This window comes from Lagopus muta, chromosome 13 (genome assembly GCF_023343835.1).
Source record: "Lagopus muta isolate bLagMut1 chromosome 13, bLagMut1 primary, whole genome shotgun sequence".
NCBI classification, from domain to species: domain Eukaryota; kingdom Metazoa; phylum Chordata; class Aves; order Galliformes; family Phasianidae; genus Lagopus; species Lagopus muta.
In genome coordinates this window covers 16,148,927-16,173,818 of record NC_064445.1, presented here as the reverse complement: position 1 = coordinate 16,173,818, position 24,892 = coordinate 16,148,927, and the positions used below count along the sequence as shown (strand labels likewise).

Sequence of the window (24,892 nt, the reverse complement as noted above, 5' to 3'; positions counted from 1 at the left end):
TTGGCACCAGTTTCCCTTGAAATCAAGAGATTACTTTATGAAATGCAATACACCTTACAGTAACAGAAATCAGGAGTATTTACTCCAACTATTCACTTAGTAGGATTTAAAAAAAATAATACAAAACTCTGCAGGGTCATGGAAAACACAGAAAGTCAGAAACGTTCTCTTGAAGTAGAAACTGTTAGTGTTAAGTATCCCACGCTCCTGCCTCCAGGCTGCAGCAAACAGAACACCTGAGCAGCACCAGCAGAAGCTGCCTGCTGTGCCCCCTTTGAAGCACTGCCCACCCGAGGAACGTTTCAGGATCTCCCTGCATAGAATCACAGAATGGCTCGGGTTGGAAAAGACCTGAAAGGTCACTGAGTCCAACCCAGGCTGAGCGCGCTGCCGCAGCGCAGCGTCTTTGGCACAGCTGGCGGGAGGAATCGCCGCTTCCTCTCCTGCAGTTCCCTGTGCTTTCAAACCCTTTCTCTGGAAGCAAATAGAAATAATTCAGGAATGGAAGCTGCTTACAAAACTGAAGGGATTTTAATGACCGAATGCAAAAGGATCTACTGGGATTCAGGTAGCAAACAGGTAATTTGCTAGCGGAGCAGAAGCTGAGGATTTTAAAGAAGCACAAACATGAGAAGCCCAAGATACAGCGGTTTGAGGAAAAAGGCATTTTACACCGGAGTTTATCAACACAAAACTGTTTAATATTTATTAAATGACACAAAATACCTAGATAACAGACTCACTCTCTGAAAGGACATGTATTTACATTATTTACCAACTTTAAGAAAGACTCTCTGTACCCATATCAGACTTGTTATGAAACATTAAAAAGGTTTTGCTGCTTTTTGCATCAACGGATGCAATGGTGACACATGCCCTGTTTGCAAGTCTGCATAAACTCTCACTTTTTGATGCAGTGAAAAAGCACAATTCTATATTCCTGTAGCCGAGTGAAGAGGCTGCTGAGAATAACAGGGTTAGTTGTTTTCTTCTTCCCACTCCAGACGTACTCTGAAGAATTGTTATACAAAAAGTATATTACATTTTTGAATGCTGCTGTACTCTTACAATTTTAGTGTAACTTTCCAAAGAAAATATTCTTCCTACTGTATGAAATCACTAAAAACAACCCAACAAAGTGGTATTTGGACATGTATTTAGATGCACTGTTTAAAAAAAAGAAGAAGAAAGCATTAGGGCAAATGATATGCTTAGGAAAAAAATCAACCAGCTGACTGATAAGAAAAGAGCAGAGACCAAAATATGAAGCACAGCTAAAGCAACTTAATTTGCTAGGGCTTTTTTTTTTTTCCTTTTTATTAACTATTTACTTTGGCACCTTTGTGTAAACTATAGAACAAAACAATGTTTACAACACATTTGCAATTACAGCATTTAAACAAAATGGTCACTTTTTAAACCAGCCAAGACAAAAAAATATTCCATTTACGGGTATAAAGATTAAAAAACTTAAAATATATATTTCTAAGAATAAACTGCAATTTCTTATGAACAAGGTGCTATAAACTGCATGCAAGAGTCAAGATTAAAAATGTGTGGCCAAACAGACGAGCTGTGTTATAGCCAAATGAGCAGTGGTCCAAGCCCACTCGTTTTTTCATCCAGAGATGCATATGGCTCAATAGGCAGGCACGTGATCCCAGCAAGAGGTTGCAGAGTTGTACAGCCAGTCAGTAAACGTTGGCTGCAGCTTTGTCATGAATGAGGAACGAGCGAGACCTCAGCAGAAGAGATGAGCAAGTGCCCAGGGAAAAGCCATGAAGAATGAGAAGCCTTCCGCCCTCCCTCCTGCTCCTCCACTCAGCCCAGTCAGCGTTCTCAGTGCTGCTGTTGGGTTGCTTTAACTGCACTGCTGCTCGGGGTGCCTCAGATCACTGAAGTCCTACGAGAGCTGAGGACGTTTTTAAGTAATAATTTCTGCGTTTAAGTGACTGAAGCGGATGGGATAAGAACTGAATAGGCCTTGCACCTGTCTGCTCAGTCTGACTGATTGCAGCAAGCTTACCTGATGAGGGAGGATTTCACCAGAATAGGTATTTCTGATGTGCAATGGTGTTTGATTGATTTGCTACAACCAAGTGAAGGGAACCAGTTTGACAGCAATTTTTAAAGTCTTCTGTCTCCCAAAGAGTTTATGTTTCTTCTCCAAAACACCATTTTAAAAGGAATCTTTTATTGGCTAAAAATACAAAACACATACAAGAAAAAGGAACGTTGAATGGAAAACACAGAAGGGTTGGGTTTTTTTTTTTGTTTGGTGGGGGGAGGAGAGCATTTTCTCCCCAGAGGATTGCCATTTGAAATAGGACTTGGCTCTGTTCGCAGAGCAATCTTTGAGTTTTTTACCAAATAATTCTATTAATGTTTTTTTTTTTTTTACAGAGGCAATTGTGGCCCTGGATGCCTACCAGTAGTTATGCTGTAACAGTGTCAAAGGTTAAGGCAGATTTTCTGCAGATCACGTAAAGAACTGTATTACAGTTACTAGAGGGTGACTGTAAGTAATTCAGTAGGAGAAAAAAAAACCACCTGCTCCATCTGTCAACTGAGGACTGCGTACAAAAGAAGCCTGAGAAAACACACAGCTGAAGAAAACACAGAATTAAACCATGGACCAAAAAAGCAGTAAGGATGGGACACGTCAGATACAACACACACACACACACCCTTTCTCACATGTAGGCCCCTGAAAGTGGGATCACAGTGATAAAAGTTAAAGATCACAGAGCGCTAAGTTACACTGTCACTGAAAAGAAAGTAACATCTTGCTTACAGGAAATGTCTGCTATTCCCCAGGACTGTTAGTGCCTGAACAAAGATGAGGTTTTTCATTGTGCTCTGCAACACAGCTGATTGTAGGTCTAAAGCTTGGCTGTAAGGAAGAACTGTTACGTAGAGGAGTTACCTTTTCTGTTGACATTTTTCACCCCATGTATTCCTGTTGTACTGCTATAGCAATAAAAAACACAACCTGTTGAAAAAAAGCTCTACATTCAAGTGACTTATTCTCTCGTGTCTTATCCAGATGTAAAGAATGCTCTCTGGTCACCTAAGACGACGTTTTAGATGCCTTACAGCAATACTTAGCTATCTTTCTGTATGAGAGGTAGGCTTCTGGGTTCTCGGAGGCCTGCCACATCTAGGGCTGAGTTCTTAAAGCTTTAAGTTAAAGCAATCCACAGCAGGGCAGTCTCCTATGTGCCCTGTCTAAACCTTGAGGTTTGTTCAAGTTCAGAATGTTGCAAAACAAAACAAGTATTAAAATTAATTTGTAGCTTTTGTTCTTATAGCTTTACCACAAGAACAGTGTGGCTTTTCATAAATACCTTTAAATAGATTCTCTTTTGTAGAGTATTGCTGCCAAGAGGTGAAGGCCTCCTACCCATGTCCAGTAAGAACTGTCACTTTTGTTTCCATTATGGCTGTTTTATGTTAAAATTCCCAAAGGTGAACACTAAAGTCTTACAGGCAAGCCATACAAATACAAATCTGAACTTGTTTCGTTGTAGCAGTTATTTAAGAATGATATTTGTATACATATGCCCACGCTACAAACTTGTATAAATCATTTTATATTGGTACCATTTTGTCTCAACTGCAACCAAGAACAGATTCCATTAGATCAGCAATAAGCATAGCTCAGCTTATTCCCCATCTCCCCTCCCCTTGAGAAAAACCCTCGTGTGGGTATCATCCAAACCAATGGTATGTTGCTAACTGAAATGCATTCTGTACAGTAAATTAAAAGTTTGCATGCAGTTTAAGCATTTTAAAGGCTATTTTCTTATATTAACCTTCTGTTTCCATTTAAAGGTGTGAAAGACATCTGTCATATCAAGGGACTCTCCTCTTCAGACCCAGAGTCAAATGGAATTACGAAGACCAGATACTTTCTTGCAGCTTCCTGCACATCTTACTAAATAACATGCAAAGAGTTCAACAGCATTCTTCTTAAAATGTAAATAGTACTCTTTAAATGGGCATGTTAACCACTGAAAGAAGTCCACTCTACTATTCTCCTCCATTACACTGCTTTCATTCAGTCATCGGTAGTATAAAAAGTCAATTAACGGGATTAACAGGCTAGTTTATCCACTGGCAATTGCGTATGACACCGAGTGTGCAGTAAAACAAAGGCCAACATATGTTTATGCAATATAGTTGTACTGATTTGGGTTTTCTTTATCTCTTTCCATGTAGTCTCTGTCAATTAAGGATTCTATTCTCTTCTTAAGGTCAGCAGGCTGTAAATTAAAGCAGACGTCAGCATTATTATTTTGTAGTCAGTGCTTCTCAATTCTACCTAAGCCAAACACCCATACTGTTTGAGATGATTGATGAAACATCTCCCAACACAAAGCTGCTTAAGTTTGCAATGTGCAATTAAAGAGAAAGCTACAGAATTAGCTAGGATGCACCACATAGCTGAGCTCAGATGTTATCAGAGACTCATAGAATCTACGTTATCTAAGTTTTATGTCACTGTCTTCTGGAAAATCAGTTTGCACTCATACACAGTAAGCTATTCTCTCCCACACTGCATCTGTGGGCCACTTTAACTTTGAGACACCAACATGTAATTTCCATTCCATAATTTTTTTTATATAACACAATCTGTCTGGAAAAAAACACTGTACATTTACTGGCTACTGATTTATTAATGATATTAGTCAGATTAAGTCGAGGATCAAAATGATTCCTGCGTGTCTGAACCGGTTGTCCTGATTCTCTCAAGACTGCACTGCCACAACACTTGAGAAACAGAAGAACATCAACATGCAAACAGCTTGGCTTCACCATCATACTAACAAACTCCCAGTTCTCAAAACCTTTACTATGTTGTACTAATTTAGAGGTAACATTCACATGAACTAATGAAACTGGCACTTTAAAAACCCTGAAATAACCTATTTTTTGCTCCTCCTATCAGGAAAGAAGAAACACGTTTCGGATAGAAGCACCATTTAACTGAGGACAGGTGAAAGGACAAAGAGAACAAATTTTAAAGACGAAAGGAATCAGTACTGCACCTTTACTGGGAATTTAAGCTGGTTGTAGACCTCTGACACAAGCAAGTTATGACTCAGTGTTTTTCGCATCTTCATAATTCGCACGATGGCCGCATCGATCTGGTACTGCCGGTCCTGGAACACCCTCTCTGTAGTGCTTGCCTGCTCCTCTACCTGATGGATCCATTTAGGAAGAGTTTTAAAGAGAACACAACTGTTGAATACATTCTTCTTCATATCTAAGACGAGTCTTATTGTGAGACACTAAGATGTCTACTGTGAAGTACTGGACATAAATCCTACAAAATACGGAAGTCCACTGTCGTAAGAACTCGTGCTGGGAGTAAAATCTTTGCACTGATTTTACCTTAGCTGGCAAATTCACAGTGGATCTGTTCACAAATCAGGAAAGCTCTAGGGAACGATTGAGGTGAACAGAGCATTCACTACTTGGAACCTCTGCTGATCAACTTTAGAGATGATGGATTTCTAAGTTAGCACAGAAACTCGTGTTTAAATGTCCACTGTTAAGTTTGTGCTATCATCCAAAATATACGTGCATCCTTCACACAGATACCATTATGGACATTACAACTGAGAGCAATAAAGCTTATAAATGGGCAAGCAACAAGACACTTAGCCCAAGAATGAAATACCTACATTATTAGGAAAAACAACAAGAAATATACCGTTTCTTTCATCTGAATTTGGTTGATTTTTATCCTGAACAGCTTATGTCTGAAATCATCATTGCATGTGAACTTATCACCATCTTCCACGTCTTTTCCTTTGGGGCTCTTAGTCAGTACTCTAGCTTTGCCACAAGCCAGAGATTGAAGTGTCCTTCTCAGCTCTCCATCCTCTAAAGCAGAAACAAGTTGGTTAGTATTTTCACTCAAGAACACACTCGAAGCAGTCAGTGTTTTTAGTACCAACCTATCCCAGTGGCTTGCTTTATCTCCTCTAGACTGAACTCCTCTCCTTCATTAAACATGAGCAGCACTAGTGTCTGGAACAAGGAGACCTGAAGCTCTTTTTTGCCCTATCACAAAGGAAATAACAGACATCATTAGGCTGTTTTAGGGGGATCAACTCATTCCTCTACGGCAATTATTTCTCTTACGGGATGCAGTTGCCTCATTCATTTTAGAATATGAAAGAATAAAAGTTATTGATCTCCTCATGTTTACTGTGAAATGCAGAGCAAGACAGAGGTCAGATTAGACTAGCACACCCACTGAAAATTTGCTAATGTAGGCAACTTCAGACAAATTCAAATCCAAAGTGTGCTTAAAATTACAATCTGAAAGACCTTTAATCCAAAATGTAAGACAAGTATTAGTTCAAAAACACAGTTGGTATTACTAGCATGGATAATACTTGTTTCATCATTAACATTATGAAAAATAAAACTGAGTAAACATTCCCAGCTCTCAAGGGAAATCTTCCTGAGATATATTCACACCCACAGAGATGATAAAGGGAAATAGTTGGAAGCTCTCTAAAAACTGCTATGTTCTTACAAAACTTGTTTTAATGAAAAGGCTTCTTTGCCATCGGAGAACAAAAACATCTCTATACATTCCTAAGGTACACCCATATTTGGATCTGGCAAAGCCAGGGGAATAAGAAAAACAGGAGACTCACCTCTTTAAATTCTGCTTTCAGCACACAGTGTCCTAGAGTTGACTGCCACTGAAGCTTCCTACCACTGTGTTTTCCTAAGTAAAAGGTTTTGAAAATCTCCTGCAGTTTTACCATCTAAAAAATAGGAAAAAAAAAAGCAGTGATACCAAACAATTTCTACTTTAAAAGCTCTGCAATCAAGTAAGACAAGTTGCAGATGAAGCCAAGGCGCACTTGTTAGGTTGCTACTTGGCATAGTGGGTGCATGTTCATTACCTCTGGGGGCAGGTGGACCTCCATAGGCACGTAGGTTGGCCAGTAACCCATAGTCAAGATATTCACTGTTAGTTCAATATTGCCAGGTACATTCTGATTTTGCATATACTGCAGAAAGAAACACGATGAGAGAAAACAGTATTGGTGACACGTGTTTTCAGCAGGACTGAAAAGCCAGCCAGAGAGCATAAGGAGAGCACAGAAGGCAATAACCCGGTGGTATCTTTGCTGCATAAAATGCAGGTTATGTAGAGGAAAAGTAGAATATAAAAAAAGCACTTTTCTGATATTCTAAAGGTGCTTTACAGGAAGATAATAACAAAAGTGCTTTAGGAAGCTGATGTGAAGATGCACTTATATGTGAATTGAGGAAACTAAGTTGACCTTTGCTTATAATCAAAACAGTACAGAACTGCCCTAAGTAATGGCCAAAAGGATTGGCCTGGAGGCATTGTTACCTGCTTAAATGACTGAACTTATGAGGCAGTCCCATCAGCATACAGTGCTATTAACTAGCACTAAAATGTTTTTAATTTTACAGTTCTTCTTCTATTACATTTCTTTTCCCTGTTCTTTTTTCCCCCTTTTTAAAACAACTACTTCCAGTTTATTTCCTGCCTCGTTGATCAAGAGAACCACCAACAAATTCAGCAACGTTTTCAAAAAGTACAGAAACAAATTAAGAAATCAACTCCCACTGAGTTTCAGTAGGCACTGCTTTCCCTGTCAGATATTTGGGCACTCCCTTAGAAAGCAATCACTTATATTATAGGTAAGTAACATAGGAATAATCCAAAAGGAGTTTAACTCAAATTACAATAGAAATGTTTACAATTAAAGACATTCTGTATCTCTTACTAGACTTTCTGAGAACACCTCACTCAAAAAACAAGTAAATGAAGGAGCCATGGCAGGCTTCTCAGCAGTACCTGTTTAAATTGTATCATTATGTCTTTTGAAAGCTCCATATCTTTAAACATTCCTTCAAGTTTGCTCGTGAAAGCAGCTCCACATTCTATATTTGAAAAGAAAACAAGAGAAATCCATTCATAAAAAGAACTTTTATCAAATACTGCAGAGCAGCTACTCTACGTATAAGAATGTATACTGAGGCAGGATGACCTATTTCATCAAGTGTTCTTAAATAAAGATCTGGATATCATTAAGATAATAACAAACAACAGGGGGGGATGTTTCAGTTAGTTACTTTGCAACCAGACTTTTTTCCCCACATGGAAAACAGACCATTCCCCCTCCAACTGCACTGGCAATTTGTCACTCAGGCTTTTATTCCAGCCTTCATGAGCTTCCTGCCAAACTCTCCCAACGGTGGAAAAACTCTCCGAGTTGTAGAAGTCCTGCTGCTACCCCCCACAGAATCCATTCTAAAGCAATGAAGACCAGAGTACAGAACTGCCAGCCCACAGCTTCATCTTACTGAGCTCACATGGAGGAAATAACCAGAGGCCATCCTCAAGTTTGAACACATCACTGATAAGCTCTGCATGGAATCTCAACTCTATCACACAGGCCAAAATACAGAACGAGCTTCAAACTGTTGGGTTTTGGCTATTACTGTCACAGTTACTAAATTTAAAGCAAATCATTCTCCTCAAAAAACACCAAAAGATCTTTGCTGCCATATAGAGGGAAATCTAAACAGTATTTCTGAGTAGTCCCATTAGAGTGACTATTTTCAAATAAGGCTGAAAGAACCATAAGTATTTACCATGTTTGAGTTTGGAAAGCATAGATTTTTCAGCATCTACTGAAGCACTCTTCCCAACTAATAGTCTCTTTGCTAGATCTTTTTTATAGAAGGCCTCAAACACATCTTTTCCTGTAAGAGACGAGATTTGACAGTGATCACAAAACATTGGAAGCTTTTATATAAACATTTTTTACTATTAAGGGGCTTTAATGCTCAATAAAACCAATGAGGACCTTGATGTTGACATTTCAATAGGTTTGGAGACAGATCTCATAACGGGAATTTTAACTCATCAAACAGCAGTACACTGAAGAATGCAGAAAGACTGCAAAAGTGAATCCAGTGTACCTTTACATTGCTGATTGAAGAACACTTACCATATATGAATCTAAATATGATCATAATTTTATCCAGCATTTTTTCAAGTTCTTCATCAGTAGCTTCTTTGTTGCCTGCCCGAAGCTTTGAATCTACATATTTAGCTACAAGAACATTAAAGAATAAGTTTAGCACACACCCAGCATCACAGTGAAGCAGTACCTTAATGTTTTTCTGCTTTTATATCTAATATCATTAAATCTTTTGGAAATTAAAGGATCTTGAGGTTGCTTTAATCACAGCTAGTTATAAATCTCTTTTCAGATAAGCAGTTGTTGCATCTTAACTTTAGTACAGTTAAATAAAATTTTTGTGTATGTGTGAAATTCTGGTCTGTATTACAATCTTGGTGCACAAAGCCAACACTGCTGTAAGTTAACATGGCTGTATCAGTAAAGATCATGATAAAGAAAAGAAATATGTAAACTAGTATTTCAATGTACTGCCTATGCCACCCAATTTCTCTAACAGATTGCAGTCTAGCTTCCAATTGTTGGTAAGCAGGCGAAAAAGAAGGGCAGAAAGCATCATGCCACAAGCCTGGGAGCACAACAGGCAGCAAAGCCAGTGTTAGGCACCATCCAGGCAAACCATTAAGGTATTTCCAGTTGCAGAGAGCTAGACACATAACAGAAAGATGTAAGCAGCCTGCTTTGTAAGCTACAGAGGCTCTGTTACCAAGGAGATGAGTACAGTGCAATGCCACTTCTCTCCACTTTTATAAACACATGAAGACAAATACCTACGTGGAGCCCCAACTGCCCTGTGCATGTGGTAACTGCACAGTTATGTAAGGTTCTGAAAGTCAGAATTACTGGTATTCTCAAAACTGGAAGCCAGTCAATTGCTGGGATGCCTAAGTGCTAAGAGCTTTCACTTCTGTAACCGTAACCTCTGCAAGAATCCACCAGCATCACAAAGCACAAGAGATCCCACAGTCTGAGGATGCATTGTGTTAAGGCACAGCACAACAATTCCATCACATCACATCTCCTTAAGCTGCACTGGCAACTCCCTCCCATCGCTCCCACCAAATTCTCACATGGGAAGAGACAGAAACAAAGTACCTATGAGTTCAGCTGGCTTATTTGGTCTTTTGTTAATGAATGTTTCAAAGGCTTCTTTCATGGCGTTTACAAACTTCTCATTCTTGAGAAAGCAAACATCAATAATATGGTCAACCTTGTCTTTAAAATCAAGCAGTTCTTGGACCATGGTTTTGTCTTTTTCTGGATTAATTACTATGGTGCTACCAAATGCCTGCAAAATAAAACATTTTTCAATTAGCCTGAATAATGAATGTAAATGACAACATTCCTAAAGCCTAAGTTATCTCTGTAATACTTTGGTTTTGATATTCAAGTTAAGTTGCACTACCACAACAGAAGAAACAGCATTATACATGAATTACTACATAATCATTCTCAGAACTTGTATGTCGACTCAAAACCAGATTAACAAATACAGAACTTTTTTCTGACAGTAAATTTTAATAGGGTGATGAGAGAAGTGTTTTGTCAGCATCAAAAAGCACGTGGCAAAATAGAGTTGTCTCCCACAATCAGCTATAAATAAAATAACTCCTAATTTGTTCACAATTTGGCAATTAAACAGTTGATGTTTTCTTCAAGGTGACTCGAACAGTTACCATTCTTTACCCAGTAGAATTTGAAAGGCCATACATTAAATGGTTATCAGCAAGTGCTGTTAATTCTCACAGATGCAACAGTTTCCAGAGATCACTGACGTATCTGTGTATAAATTCCACCAACACCAGAGTTCTACAAACAATACCTTGATGTACTCAATCCAGTGTTGCAAGAGAACTTGCACTCCACCTCTCACCCGACTGAATAACTGATACAGAAGGGACAGGTCTTGAATTCGGTTTTCATCCAGAAGGTGGTTTAAACCTGCAAGTAAGAGAATTTTAGCAGCAGCTACAAACCTACAGTAATTCAAAGAGAGCACAGCTTATAACTGCAGTAAGGGCAGTTCAGTGCTGGTATTTCTTATCAGTTTTTTTGGAAAGCTATCCAGCTAACAGAAAGAGTAAAATGCAGAACGGCCACTTGAGCTGATTCTGAGGCTAATTCACACATCACACCACTTTTGCCCGCTCCTGCTTTGCTATTCCCTTAAAATTTGTGGACTTTATGCTCTACTGATCAGTAGGAAAGGTTTCTTGGCAATTCCAGCTGAAAAAATAAATTTCACAGGTGGTTGAAGGCAAGAAGCTTCAAGAAATAACTTCACCTTCCACTTTAAAGTTTTTGGCAAAAGGCTCTAAGAAAAGTAGCTGGGTAAATACTAAACACTTGATATTCCTCTGAACAAAGAATCTACCCCAGATGTGCAAAAAGACGCTCACACACCTCTGTCATCCAGAATCTGGCAAGCAAGAACCGGATCACTTCATTGCTCAACTTTTGATGAGCCCACATTTATCTCCAGACCATCTCTCAGAGTAACACAGGATCATTCTGACTCCACAGATACTGCTGCAGAGCTGTGGCAATGTTCTTTGCAGCTCAAGTTTATTATTTTTTTTAAAGTTGTATTTTATGAGTAGCAAGTAATCAGTATTTCTCTTGTCTGGTAAAACCATAATTCAAACCCTGCTCCCTTACCTCTGAGTGTCCAAAATGATACTTAACACATTGAACTGAAGAGAACCCCAATTTAGTTTTCATTTTATTTTGCTGTGTATCTGAAAACCACCATTGTGGCCCTGACAAGAACAATGCTTGCCTACTTGCAAAATGGTCAGTGCTATTTCATGAACTGAGTTGCAAAGGGCATTACAGAGTGATGTCAGCTTGAGCCCTGCCCCAGTATTTGAACCTGTCACTTTTTTTTTTTATTTCCCCCAGTATAATAACTGAAAGCCCCAAGCAATAATTAGAAACATTTCTATAAAGAGGAAAGATTACCTTTCTGGAGAATGGCTGTTAAATGTTCACCTAGAAGTTGCTTTTCTACAGTAGCAATTAGTGGCTTCCTATAGAAGAAAATGTTTAGAATTACACATTTATCCTTTTTCCTTCTCAGTAAATGTCTTTTTTCCTCCATTTGTTGACTGAGGAATTAACTCTCACATTAAGCAAGCAGTGACTTCTAAGCAGCTGGACCAAGACTCCATCAGCGAAGAAGCTGAGCAAGAGGTCTATGAAAGAATACACCTTTTCCTGCTTTGTGGGAGATTTGCCTTGGGAGCAGGAAATAAGGACATCTCACGAGCCAAGAGGTATTCAAACAAAATAAGGAGGTGGCCACTGATAACGGCGTGGAAGAAGGAAGCCACTAAATGAGCCCAAGTTTTTAACAGCTTAAGGAAGTAAGAAATCAAAATTTAAGCTTGTAGCAGCAAAGCACCCTCCTCACTGGAATGCTCTGCACCTGCTTTTTAAGAAGTTGCTAACACTTGCTCATAGTTTTATGACAGTGGTGAGCACAGCAACCACAGCTTTATGTTAGAAGGACATTCCTCGTGCCCTACAGTCATGACTTCCACTTAGTTTATATTCAGGGGCAGGATTTCCTCACAAAGACTGAAGGGTGCCATTAGTCAATATCTCACACTTCGTAACAAACATGTAAATATTCTTGTGTAAGCATCAAAAGTTTCTTACTTGAGAATTCTCTCAAATAAATTGGCCCTATCTTTTTCAGGTAAGATAAAAGGTGATTATTTGCATGTCAGGAAGACCAGACCGGGAGTGGCAGCCTCTGTTCCTCCAAGCAGACACCCAACAACGTTTAAGTGACAATTAATAGCAGCTTAGAAAAAAAGAGTATCAGATGTGTCAACCAAGGCAGTGATTCATCATAACCGAGAAATTTTGGGGAACAAGAAGCATTTGATAGTCAGTCAGTGACTGAAACAAGCTGATGGCCCTCAAGAGAAGAGCCAGACCAAGCAAAGAGATTGCACTTACTGCGTGCTCTGATCCAAGTAAGTGATTATCCTGTCTGCTTCTTCTTCCAAGCGCTTGTTGACATGGTGAAGATATTCTGGAACCTGGAAATGCCAGCATAGTTTTGTATATTTTAAAAATCAAGAGAGGAAAAAAAATCAGTAATATTGGCTGACAGCAGCAACAGATCCAGTTGGAAGAGGCAATCATCAGCACTCTGAAGGCAACTCCAAGTGAATTTGCTTTTCAGGCTATGATAAACATGCAAGGCACAGTATGGCCCAACACACTACGTAATGCAGCAGAACAGTTCCTCCCCTTGAAAAGCACTCAACTAGTAGTAGGTATAATAAAATACCATTAAGCATTCAAAATACCTCACGTTCCTGCATCAGCCTCTGTCCTTCTGCTGCATACAGACGGTTAGTTTCTTCCAAGAATCTGTGCTCAAAAGAATCTTGATAAATCTAGAGAAACAACACAACGAGCCACGGTAAAGCTTACTAAGCACTAAATAAGAGTAAGATATTTACTGATTTACAGTTAGCACAAAAGTTTACTCACCTGCAAGTCAGAAAGCATGCTCAGAAGGCTTCGCAGTAAGCTCCTATCGATAGCCTCACCATTTCTTTCTCTCTCAATCAGCAGAAGAATGCCATCAATTGTTTTGTTCTGAACCTTCTGATCACTGATTATATGAGTCCTGAACAATTCTAGCCCCATATCCCTAAGAAGATAATAAAAACTATTTAATAAATTAAGAATCACCTCTGAATAATTCATTAATAAAGCAAGACCTAGATCTACCAGGGAGCCCAATAGCTTTCTCCAAATTCCTCATTCCTCTGCCCCCAAATCACTTAAGATGGATAAACACATGCATACTAAAATTAATAATGACAACACACCAGCAGTAAATGACAGATTTTTGAAGACCAATGCACACATTTTTCCTAAATAATCACTGAACTTTTACAGCACTTTCTTTTTTACTTGGCAGATGACAAAACTATTTGAACAGCAGCTTCTACAAGGAAAGGAGAATATCATCCTCACTTCCATTCATGAGCTGTTGGGCAATATCCCTTTTTGTCCATCACTTGCTAATCTTTATTTCTCTTCAGCAGCCCTTAGAAAAACTCAGTGATTTGAAAGACAAGGAATGATCACAGCTTTAGGCATCTCAGTTCAAAAGCTCCATGAATTTGGAAATGTGATTCTGGACACTTGGAGAAAATTCAGGCCCTCCATCCATCATTCTTTTATTCTGTGGCAAAGTAATTCACATAGTTTAGCTCCCAGTCAAGAGCCAAACACAGTATGCTGATGGCATTGAAGGGCATTTGCTTAATTATTAGAACAAGAGAGAGAGAATAACTTGCTCTTACTTCAGGTAACTTTCCCCCTTCAAAAACATTCAATGACTACTACACGTGTAAAAAGCAATACCCAAACAAGCCAAACCCTAGCACTTTGCTGAACATGAATACATGCTTTATATTGCACAAACTGGATGCTGATATCTACTTAGCTGAGATTTTCTATCAGTTATACTAGAAGAATCTGCAATTCACCGTAAGGACATTAAAATGAAGAAGGTGTGTCCTCACCATCCAGTTTCAGGTCAGTGGAAAGTACTCTGCCAGACAAGTGGTAACTTAAATAACCCCCTCACGATGTTATTCTTTGTGCCCTTACCAAATAGATGGCAGCATCGAATTCTGAAGTACGTAAGTTCGGTCCAAGAACAAAAAAATACTTCTAATCATAATCTGGTATGAGAAGAAACAAAAGAAAACAACCCACAATTATTCCACTCTCGAAACTGAGGAGCAAAACAAATGATGCTCAGTGGCAACAACAAAGAAAATCCCCAAGTGAGGTTTCAGGCAGTTTGTTCAGAGCGCGCTGCCAATCCCAGAGGGCCATTCAATGTGACACTCAGCATTCTTCTCCTGAAAAGAATAGCTTCTTTCATAATAGGTACAAGCAGAAAACAGCCTGCATGGAAATAACTGTTCCGAGTTGCACTGGCCACCCCCTGCTCCAGTGTCACCATATCAAGAAATACACTACTGTATTTCCAAGGCTCTATTCCCAATGTACTAGATACAATGTATTTCACAAAGAAGCCTTATCAAAATGTAAGATAATGTCTCAGAAGCACAGCGTGTTGGTAAGGGAACAGAATTAAGTAAAGCATCAGCTGGACTAGAAAACTGCTTTTCTTCCCAAAGAGAAAAACTTACCATTTGTCTGCAGTGATCTTGCCAACATTTGTCTATTTTCTTTAGAAAAAGAACACTATCCAAGGAATCCGTGCAGAAATCATTAAGAAAATTATGATTAATAGGTTGCATTAGCATTGAGCTTAACTTAAAACAAAAAACACATAACAGTACAACAAACTCTCCTATTACCAAGTAGAAGCACCTAATTTCTTTCAAATTGTTTAATTTTAATGAAGGCTGTGTTATAAACAAACTGCTTTCAATAACGACAAACCCAAACAGTTCCAACTTCTTCTTTGTTTTTAAACCTAAATACTTCTGAATGCTTTGTTCAACGCCCCAGCTTGGAGAAGACATGCAGAGAACACTGAAAACCCACACACTTGAAACTCCAATAATCCACAACATATACCAGTTGCTCCAAAACTAATGCCTCTTATTTATTTCCACAGAAACAACCAGAAGGAGCACAGTAACACCAGCTGATAGAGCATGATAGAGGAAAGTCACAGCTACAAAACAGTGTTTCAATAGTCACCACCACTGGCTCTGCACCTGCACCAGCCATGAACAAGAGCCTGCACATAACTACCTGCACCAGGTGACCTCTGTCACTGCTGCTGAAATGCACCACCCAGCCCTTGCTGTGCTCACATCCACTGTCTGGTCTCCATCAGTGTTCAGCAAGTGTCAGTGCATGTCAGTGGGTGCCTTTTTTCCCTGCATGAAGGGATTCAGTCCCAGCCTTTCGCTCCGTACGCACTCCCATGTCAGATGCCATTCTGTCAGTGCCCCTCTGCTGCCATCTGTCACACAGCCACACAATGTAATGAGACCTGGTGGGAAGGTCCAGCCTCTACTGCTGTACCATCACCACCATAAAATAGGAGGCATTACTTTTAGAGCAGCCCCACTACATATAGGTGCTGTAACTTCAGCTCATACCAATAGGAAGCATCAGGAGATAAAAATTTGTCCTCAAAATTCTGCCTGTACTCAGCCTGCAGCATAATTCAGGTACCAACCCAAACCCACTTAACAGGATCTCACTCTGATGCAACTCCAGACTTCTCCAGATGAAGCTTTCTGACCCTCTGAAGCAGTACCACCCCAGACCAGTAGCACCTTTCAAACAAGACAGGAACTAGCTGCTCCAACTTTCCTTTTTACCTGAACAAGGCAATTTGAGCACGTGACACAACAAACAGTCTTTGAAGTCTTACTCCAGAGTCTAATTTGAACTTGTACAAAATGTCAAAACATTTCCTAAGTACCAATGAAACTTTCTCAACAAGTTTGCAGGTGGTTACAGATATACAGGAACCAGAATTGGTCTTTGTGAGGTCCTACAAAAACACAAATAGACCCAACTATGCAAAAACCAAGAATTCAGCTCACCATAGCTCAGTGTCATGAACTACTTAGAGAAATCCATCACTACATACTGGCAGGTAAAAACATTTTGGCTTGTCAACAGCTAAAAAAGGATATTCTCTGAACTGGTGAATTTGTGCTTTAATGTGGTCTTCACAGATTTGTCTCAATTGTTTGTACAAGTTTGCTGAAATCTTGTAGGAGCAGAGATTTTCAACAGCCTGCAATAAAGAGAAAGCGACAGTAAGAAGTCTGTCTGTGTTCTCACATGTGGTTTTACAAGGAAAATATAAAAGACATGGGATTATGCTGCTTCTCACTCCAAGTCCATCATCTTCTGATTGTAGCACTTAACATCTGCATGCCAAACACCAGAGATAAGTGACTGCAATGGTAAGAGACAAAGGAGAGCTGTGCCCTGAGCAGCTCAGAACATAAGTGCTTATTAATTTCAGAGTACAGAGCATGCCTGTTCCATTACACTGAAGCCCCCTCAAATATTTGCTAACAGCTCACACAAACTGTTAAACAGCTAACAGCCACTGTTACAAGCACCGCTTTGGTTATTGTGCAACTGGTAATCACTGCTGGGGTACACAGCACTTCTTGATGGAGACAGCACAAGTGAATCAGTAAATATGGGCTCTGTGACACAGCAAAGCTGGAACAAAATAAAACCCAGCCAACACAGCCAACAGGAAAATCAAACTTGCATAAGCTCATCAGAAAGAAACAGGTACAGCAAGAGTAAGCATGGCATTATAGCTGAGCCAGCATCTTCTGAGCATCAACGTACAGAAATGTGAGCCAGGTGTGGGACATCTGAATTAGGATTAGTAGAAAAGCCAGAAATTGTCAGAATACACAGACCTTAGTATCTGCAAACAGCAATAAATTCATCTCTGACTTAACACATAAGGAATCCCAAACAAATACAACAACACAACAGAACACATTCTAGACTACAGCTCAGAGTAGGTTGTGAAGGATAAGCACCTCTGCTGTGCTGTACCACCTGTAGGGCTCAACATTAATTCCCACAACCTGCTGCTGCTTATTTGCTGCTTTGATTTCAGAAGAAAAAGATGATTGAAAACCCCAAGTTTAAAGAGACTTGATTCAAGTTCCACTAAGCAGATGACTACTTCTGCAGCTTACTTTGGAGAAGTCAACAGAGCAAGAAAGATGGATGCTTCTGACTTGCTTTCTTTCTTTCTTGCTTTCTGACTTGCTGGTTGCCCGCACAGCCCCCCAGCCTCACTTCTAACCAGCACTCCAACCCCAGCAGCGATTCTGCTGTACTTGAGCAGCAGGTGAGAGCTCCTGCTCAGCTCAGCCACTTCAGCTGAACATCCTCCTAACTGCTGCCTATCAACAAGTGCTATTTAATCACACTGCCAAAATCCTTCGAGAGCTTGGCCTTTTTGCTGCACACAGAAAAACACACCTATGAGCAGATATGAGCACCTGCTTGTTTTTATACAGTGTTCATATGAAGCTGTGCTTCTCCATTTGTGCATCAGAAATCCCAAAACATCAAACACAAGGCTTGTGCTGGAACACCAAATACAAACCTTCTGCATCTTTGTTGGCAACAACCATAAAAATATTTTTATTTGTGAATTCTGCCCAACTTACTGGCATTATTATGAGGATTTTTAAGGGGACAAACTTCCTCAGCACACAAACAAAAGTTTTAGCAGATTTGCTTTATGAAGCACAACACTGCTGCAACACTACTGCCAATTTTATTGCTAGAGTTACAAGACATTATTCTATACAAGGAATCCCTGATAACTTTAGTAGCTGTAATTCATCAAGTGGTTTTACTCTGAATTACCAAAATAAAACCTTTCATCAAGACATCAGTGTCTTACAGATGGTCAAAACATCTGAATCCATGAATTTAAGGTGAATTCTAGTCTTTTAATTAAAGCATCCAAACGAGGGTTTGTGGTAGGGAAAGCAGGAACAAAACAAGCACTGGTTTGATGAAGGAACCACAGAACTTCCCAGAAGTAGTGTGATTAGTTTAGAGGGAAAAAAAAAAAAAGAAATTATAGATATGGTACCAAGGATCTTATAGATATGGTACCAAAGATCTTATAGATACGGGACCAAAGATCTAGATGTTTACTTCCTGGTATTAACAAAAGGCTTGTTCCCATAAAGCAGCAGTCAATTCCACAGAACTTCAGCTACTCACAGCTGTGTTCTCTCCCCTCTTGGTTGGGGAACAAAGCAAGTGCAAAACTAACAGCCCACAACCAAACAAACCCTCAGTGTTTGCTTGGTGAAGTTTTCCATCCCAGACAAGAATGAAACTAAACAACTCCACTAAAAAAAAAGGCATCCTATTTTGAGGTGTGCAGCAACAACTTCTGCAGGCTTCTGCAATTTCCTCTATGCTTGGATAATGATGTCTGCCAAGGCACGTTTGCAATCAGATCCATTTACCAAACAGTTGCTCAGAAATGACATCAGTAAGCACTAAAAACACCGGTGATTCCTAATCATTTCAAATCACAACATTTTTAGATTTATAAAAAGAACAGGAAAAAGTCATACCTGACTGCACACTATTTTCTTGAAAGGTATCTACATTATTATGATGTTAAAACAGATTTAAAAGAAAAATCTTACCCTTTTCTGTGAGCAGAAGTCATGAAAAGCTAAGGCTGTGACAAAACCAGCAGGAACTTGAGTGGCAACATCACAGCAGATACAAAGTTGTATTAACAACCTCCCATCTTTAAGCCACTTTGAACACACTGCAGTACTTGACTGGCAGTTATTTGCTCTGCTCTTCTGTCTAGAGCAAGTTATTTTAAACACAAGCCAATGCAGCCTGTACTTTGTTATTAGTTTCACCAGTGAGCATTATAAAAGTGTAATAACCTTAAAAATGCACCAGACCAAGGAGCTTGGCGTGGGAGGATCCAGGTTTCATGAGGAACACAACTTATTTTTCCCTCAATCTGATCCCAAACCTTGTGCAAACTGCATTTCTGTCCCAAGCTTTTCACAGAAACCAGGCAAATCTAACACAGTGCTTATCAGAAAGGGGAGGGAATGAGGAAGAACAAACTCAAAACCAGGTGAACAGAATGACATCTACAGAAACAGAGAGCAACCAATAAGGTAATAAAAGCTTTCAAAGTAATTAGAGTGCTTCCCTATAACAAGCTTCAGCAGTAATGCCACTAAAACTCTAAGTTCAGAGCAGGTGAGGAGGAAGAAAAATCTCCTTATCCCATCCACCAAAAAAGAAGTTGAGTTTATAAATAAAAGGTTATGAGATGCAGTTTAAGACCGATCACTTCCTCGAAAGTTTAGGGCAAAACAATCAGAGCTGTTGCTGAAACAAACAGAAGTGAGCTCTCAGTTGTTGGACATAATGCTGAATGACAAGCAATTACAAACTGAACCACAACAGTATTATATTTACTTTTAAAAAGGCAAACAAAAAATGTTGGTTTTCAAATGAATTCCTTCTGAGCCTCAATCAGAGCTATAAGAAATCTTTTCCTTACCTAAACACCACCAATTGAGCACTTCCATATTTCTCCTTTAGCAGCTAACACACCACAAGACCCAAATGCAGCTACTTGCCTTATTTATCAACAAAACATCACGTTCTTGCCATTACTGTAAGATCAAACAACAACAGGAAAAGACACCAAAAAAACCCTAAACCATCAAGAAAATCCCTCATCTCAACACTTCTACTTAAAGCACTCACCTGATAGAGCTCCTCTAAGTTGTACTTAATGGAAGTACTGTTCTGGATTGCTTCTACGGCTTCTTTCAGTTTTTGCCAGGTTTCATCTGTGTAGTTTTCAGGCAATTTGGGTTTATCTTGAAAAGAAATTATTTTATAGAGTTTGAGAAAGCATTTAATAAGAGACAAATATTTTACCTTTTACCAAAAGCACAAATCTAACTCAGAGAAGAGAAAGTAGAAGTTGATGTTCTAGCTTATAATTCACATGTGAAAAGAAAGCAATAAGGCAAAAGCAGCTTCTTGCATTTGAAATGGCAACACACTATAAATCCAGCATTACTCTTCACATACACATGACAACACCAGCAGCCCTAACAGCCTGTGACTGTATTGAAAAATACAAATGAAAACCAATCCAAATAACACGGGGGGCATTAAAACCCAGGAAGGTTGTTCTGTATCTTTATTACGCTCCTTCCTGGCACCAGAACGGTGCAGGTAACAGGGAAAAAAACAACAACAGAAGCTGAAAATGATGGATTAAGGGATAAGGAGTTGTGTACAGAATAGTTTTAACTAAATACATGAATTCAACTCTGCATTAACTTGGAAAGAAACTCGCAAGAAACGTGCATAGAAATAGTTGGTGTAATACAGGCTTTACGGTCACAAGGAAAATCTCTGGATTTTGAACTAATCTATTTATGTCTCTCTTGGGTTTGGCCAGAGGATATTTGTACAGTTAAGGCCTCTTTTAATGCTCATACAGCTCAAGCGTTTGCAGATTTTCCAGCGAGGCCCTGCTATGCAGAGCCCACAACAGGACCAGAGCAATTACCACGGGATGAAAAAGATTACCCGTGGCACATGCTCAGAAAACCAGACTATTTTAAAATTGCAAGTTCTCAAGCTTGCTCAAGTGACCCCTTTTGTTGGGTCACAGAAGTTCCCAAATGCAGATGAGAAAAGGAGAAAAATTAGGAAGTCAGATGCATATCAATGTCACCAACAAGTGAAGCTGACTGCATTCAAACACACTTCTGCAAACTTAAAGTAAAAAACAAACAAACAACCAAACACCTCAAAACTCTCTGATTTCTCTTGGGGATTAAAAAAAAAAAATGCTACTTCTGTTTACTTTTCCCCCCCATACACTTCCCTACAGTACTGGCAATATCCCAACACTGTACCACACAGGGACAACTCACTAAATGAGAACTTGCTCATTTTCACCAGCCTGTAATGAATAAGATGTACAGGAGTAAACACCAAGCTTCTGAATCTTAGGAGGTTGTAAAGGATGTGTATTGCTATCACAGACAAAAGCACACTACGATTGTTAGTCATCTTGGCATGTGAGCATAAATAAAAACCAGAGATGCAGATTCTCAAGACGTTCTTTTTAAGGAAGCGACTCCAAGAGCAATTCATAAGCAATGATGATTGCAGCTCCACACCATCCACGACATGTATTAAGTGTGAAAAGTTGCCTTCTCTTAAAACTAAGGGAGTACACACAGCAGTGGCATTTATTTCTCATCATCATGTAACCATGTATTGTTTTAAAACAACCAAATGAACAGATGGTGACATGGCAGCATGGAAACGGACCAGGAACGTTCTTGAGAGTTCGGTGGTCCTTAAAGCAAGGAGTCACATTGCATTGGAACATTGCAGTGGTTCAGGTAATCCTGGTTGTCACCTTTTGTGCTATCTCTATAGAACATTTGTATCGACTGCACCTTTAGAAGTAAGTTTTAATCTCTGTCAGATCTTTAAGCCCTCTCTTCTCCTATCCAAACACGCAAAGAAAAACAGAAACACTCAGGAAAGTAAGCTTTCGGATTACTGTAAAAGAGAAGAATGGTCTAACAAGAAAATCTCACAATCTTCAGATATTTTAAGGGTAAAAACTACAGAATTTTAGCTAGGCTCTCTGCCTTCACCTAGTTCAGTATTGTTCATTAGAATATCATGCAGCATTCACATCAGAAAGCTTCATTTCTCTGCTTGAGTTGGTCTCAAGTAACAACACTGGAAAATCTCCATCATGTTGGTTGAGAAATTACAAAATAAAGTGAATTTGAAAAGAAAAAAGGAAGAATGCATTAAAGTAAAAAAGATGTTAAAAAAATTAAACAATTAGTATGGCAGTGATCATACTGCAAGAAAAATAACCTGCAGGAGTCTGAACTACCTACTTTGAAGTCAAGTAGGGGAAGCAGAAAGGAAATCCACCTTAATAGCTGGATAATCACATTAGTTTCAACATTTAAAACTAAGCACAAGCAGATTAACCTACAAACAGACAAAATACACACGGGCAAGACATGTAGATCCAAGTCTATTTTTTTTTAAAGCGTATTTTGCAAAGACTTACCATAAACAAGGCTAAAACATGCAGTACACCCTGAGTCAGGATTACTGGAAAAGTGTTTTCAAACTTTAGAAGTTTGATCAAAGGTGATTTACACACTTAGGCAGTAAAACATTTCCTTCGACATACTAGACAGGGCCTTCTCCTCAACAGAGTGAACACGGTCAGAACAATAAGCCCAGGCAGGGAAGTCTGGCTCAGGATGTGCACGTGATCGGGTAGGGATGCATCATCAACATAACCCCCCCTTTACATAAGTCTAGGAACATTTACCACAGAAAAGCATTTCCTGTAAAACCTGGAGCTATTTGAAAGCCAACCGGTTTTCACGTGGAAAACAAAACACAAAGTTGAGTGTCAGCTCCGCAGAGATTGTGAGGAATTATGGGCTGTTACCTTTAAAGTTCTTGATCACTAATTTCTTAGCGGAGCCAGGTTTACTGTTGGCGAAACTGGACACAGTAGAGGAGGCAGCTTTGGTCAGGCCATTGGCGTGGTGCCCTACGGCCACTGAAGAAATTAAAAGGCTTTTATTTTTGAGCTGCTGTTGGTGCTGCTGTTGAGAAGAGGCAGCGGGAGAGGAGGAGGAAGAAGACTCTTCAGCCATCTTCACATCGAGTCCGATAAAATCCAAGGAGTCCTCAAAGCGCAGCTTCTTCTGGAGGTGATGGTTGGAGGAGGCAACCCCTGAGGAGGAGCACGAAGAGGCGGTGATGACCAAAGAAGATGAGGAGGAGTTGTTTTTGGAAGGAGATGAGGAGCAGGAGGAAATGGAGTCGAATTCCTCTCTTTCGGAGTTGCTGTTATTTAACTTTCTCTTCTTGCAGGAGGAGCTGCTGCCGCTACTACCATCAGTGGCAGGCCTGACCTCCTGAGCTGCAGCGGAGGGGTTGGGGGAAGAGAAACCTGTGGGAAACATGAACACACAGAAATGAGCAGGCTGAGGGGCACCAAATCCTGGCGGTACGACAAAGAGGAGAGAGGTTCCACGTCGGCCTCCGGCGTCTCTCAGCGGAGTCCTTTAACTGCTCTCTCCGTATCGACAGAGTCCCTCGGAATTCCCCCTCCTTCGCCTTCTTATTCCTCGGAGGAACCACCGGCTCTCCTCTCTTCCCCGTCTCTTTGCGACTTTCTTTCTCCTCGCGGCTCTCCTCCGTCTCCCGCCACCACTCCTCCCTCAGGGGAGCGCCTCCGCCCCCGCCTCTCGCCACCCGCGGGCTCTCCTCAGCGCCGTTCACCGGCCGCGGCGGCTCCCCGCGGCCCCGTCGCCACCTCTGCTCCTCCGAACGGCAGCTGGAGGGCCGAGCGCGGCCCCGGCGCTCCGGCCTCGGCGCGGCCCTCAGCGCGGCCCCTGCCGCCCGCTCCCCGCGCGGCTCCCGCCCGCCCCTCTCCGCTGCCGGGGCGCTGCCGGGGCGGCCGGGCCCGGGGCTTGTTATTGTCAGTGCGGGCGGGGAGGGAGCCTAAAGATGGCGGCGCATCCGCTCGCTGTGCATGCCGGGGCGCGGCCGCCAGACGGGCCCCGCTTCAGCCCCGGCGGCACGACCCTGCCCGCGAGGCCCTTCCTCCCAACCGCCCCTCCTGTCGATCCCGCGCTCGGCCCCGCCGCTGCCTCCGCCGCCTCTCCCCGGCCACCGTCTCGCTGCCCTCTGACCTACCGGAAGTGATCATGGTTGCCGGCCGCTCTAACGGCCGCCCGCCGGACCCCCTCGCGCGCCGGCGCAGGGCGTGGCGTACGGGGAGTGGGCGTGGCCAACGGCCCTCGGTGCGCTCCGCAGCGGCGCGATCGCTGCTGACGTCCGCTCCGCGTGCGGGGTTGTGCGCATGCGCGGGGCGGGGCGGGCGCTGCGGCTGCGCTCGCGGCTGCGCTCGCGGCTGCGTCCGTCCGATCTGGCGAGGAGCTCCGTCGGCGTGCAGAGGAAGGCCCCGCCGGGTGGGAGCGGGTGGCGACCGGTCGGGGCCGTGCCGTGCCGTGCCTGCCGCTGTGGCTTTGCTTTTTTCCCAATGAAACTCGGGGAAAGGTGTCTAAGTGTTTGTCGATTATGTGCGTCAGTATTGTATTATGTTTTGTCCTTTCCTGTTTTTTTTCTTTAACACTGTGTGTGTTCTGACTGCATTTCACTTGAATAAATTATGCTATTTGTGATTTTACTTTGCATGGCTGCTGTCATTTGTAAGCATTGCATTTTAATTAGTTGTTCTAGTATCGCAGTTGATTCATTGCTTTGCTATAGAAAAGGAGCTCAGATGG

General features: G+C 41.0%; 1 protein-coding gene across 1 annotated transcript; it reads right to left on the bottom strand.

The window, feature by feature from the left end:
* Window positions 1-1,172: 1,172 nt before the first annotated feature.
* Window positions 1,173-24,416, bottom strand: CUL4B (cullin 4B). Its single transcript, XM_048959470.1, has 21 exons — window positions 24,300-24,416; window positions 23,041-23,550; window positions 20,286-20,401; window positions 16,661-16,764; window positions 15,188-15,257; window positions 14,637-14,710; window positions 13,503-13,665; window positions 13,316-13,405; window positions 12,960-13,042; window positions 11,955-12,022; window positions 10,816-10,934; window positions 10,089-10,281; window positions 9,021-9,125; window positions 8,662-8,772; window positions 7,862-7,947; window positions 6,933-7,040; window positions 6,678-6,791; window positions 5,967-6,072; window positions 5,720-5,892; window positions 5,052-5,204; window positions 1,173-4,265 (listed from the first exon to the last, which is right to left on the bottom strand). Exons 1-21 carry the CDS (start codon window positions 24,310-24,312, stop codon window positions 4,170-4,172), a joined length of 2,655 nt encoding a protein of 884 aa, XP_048815427.1. The 5' UTR covers window positions 24,313-24,416; the 3' UTR covers window positions 1,173-4,169.
* Between the last annotated feature and the right edge of the window lie 476 nt (window positions 24,417-24,892).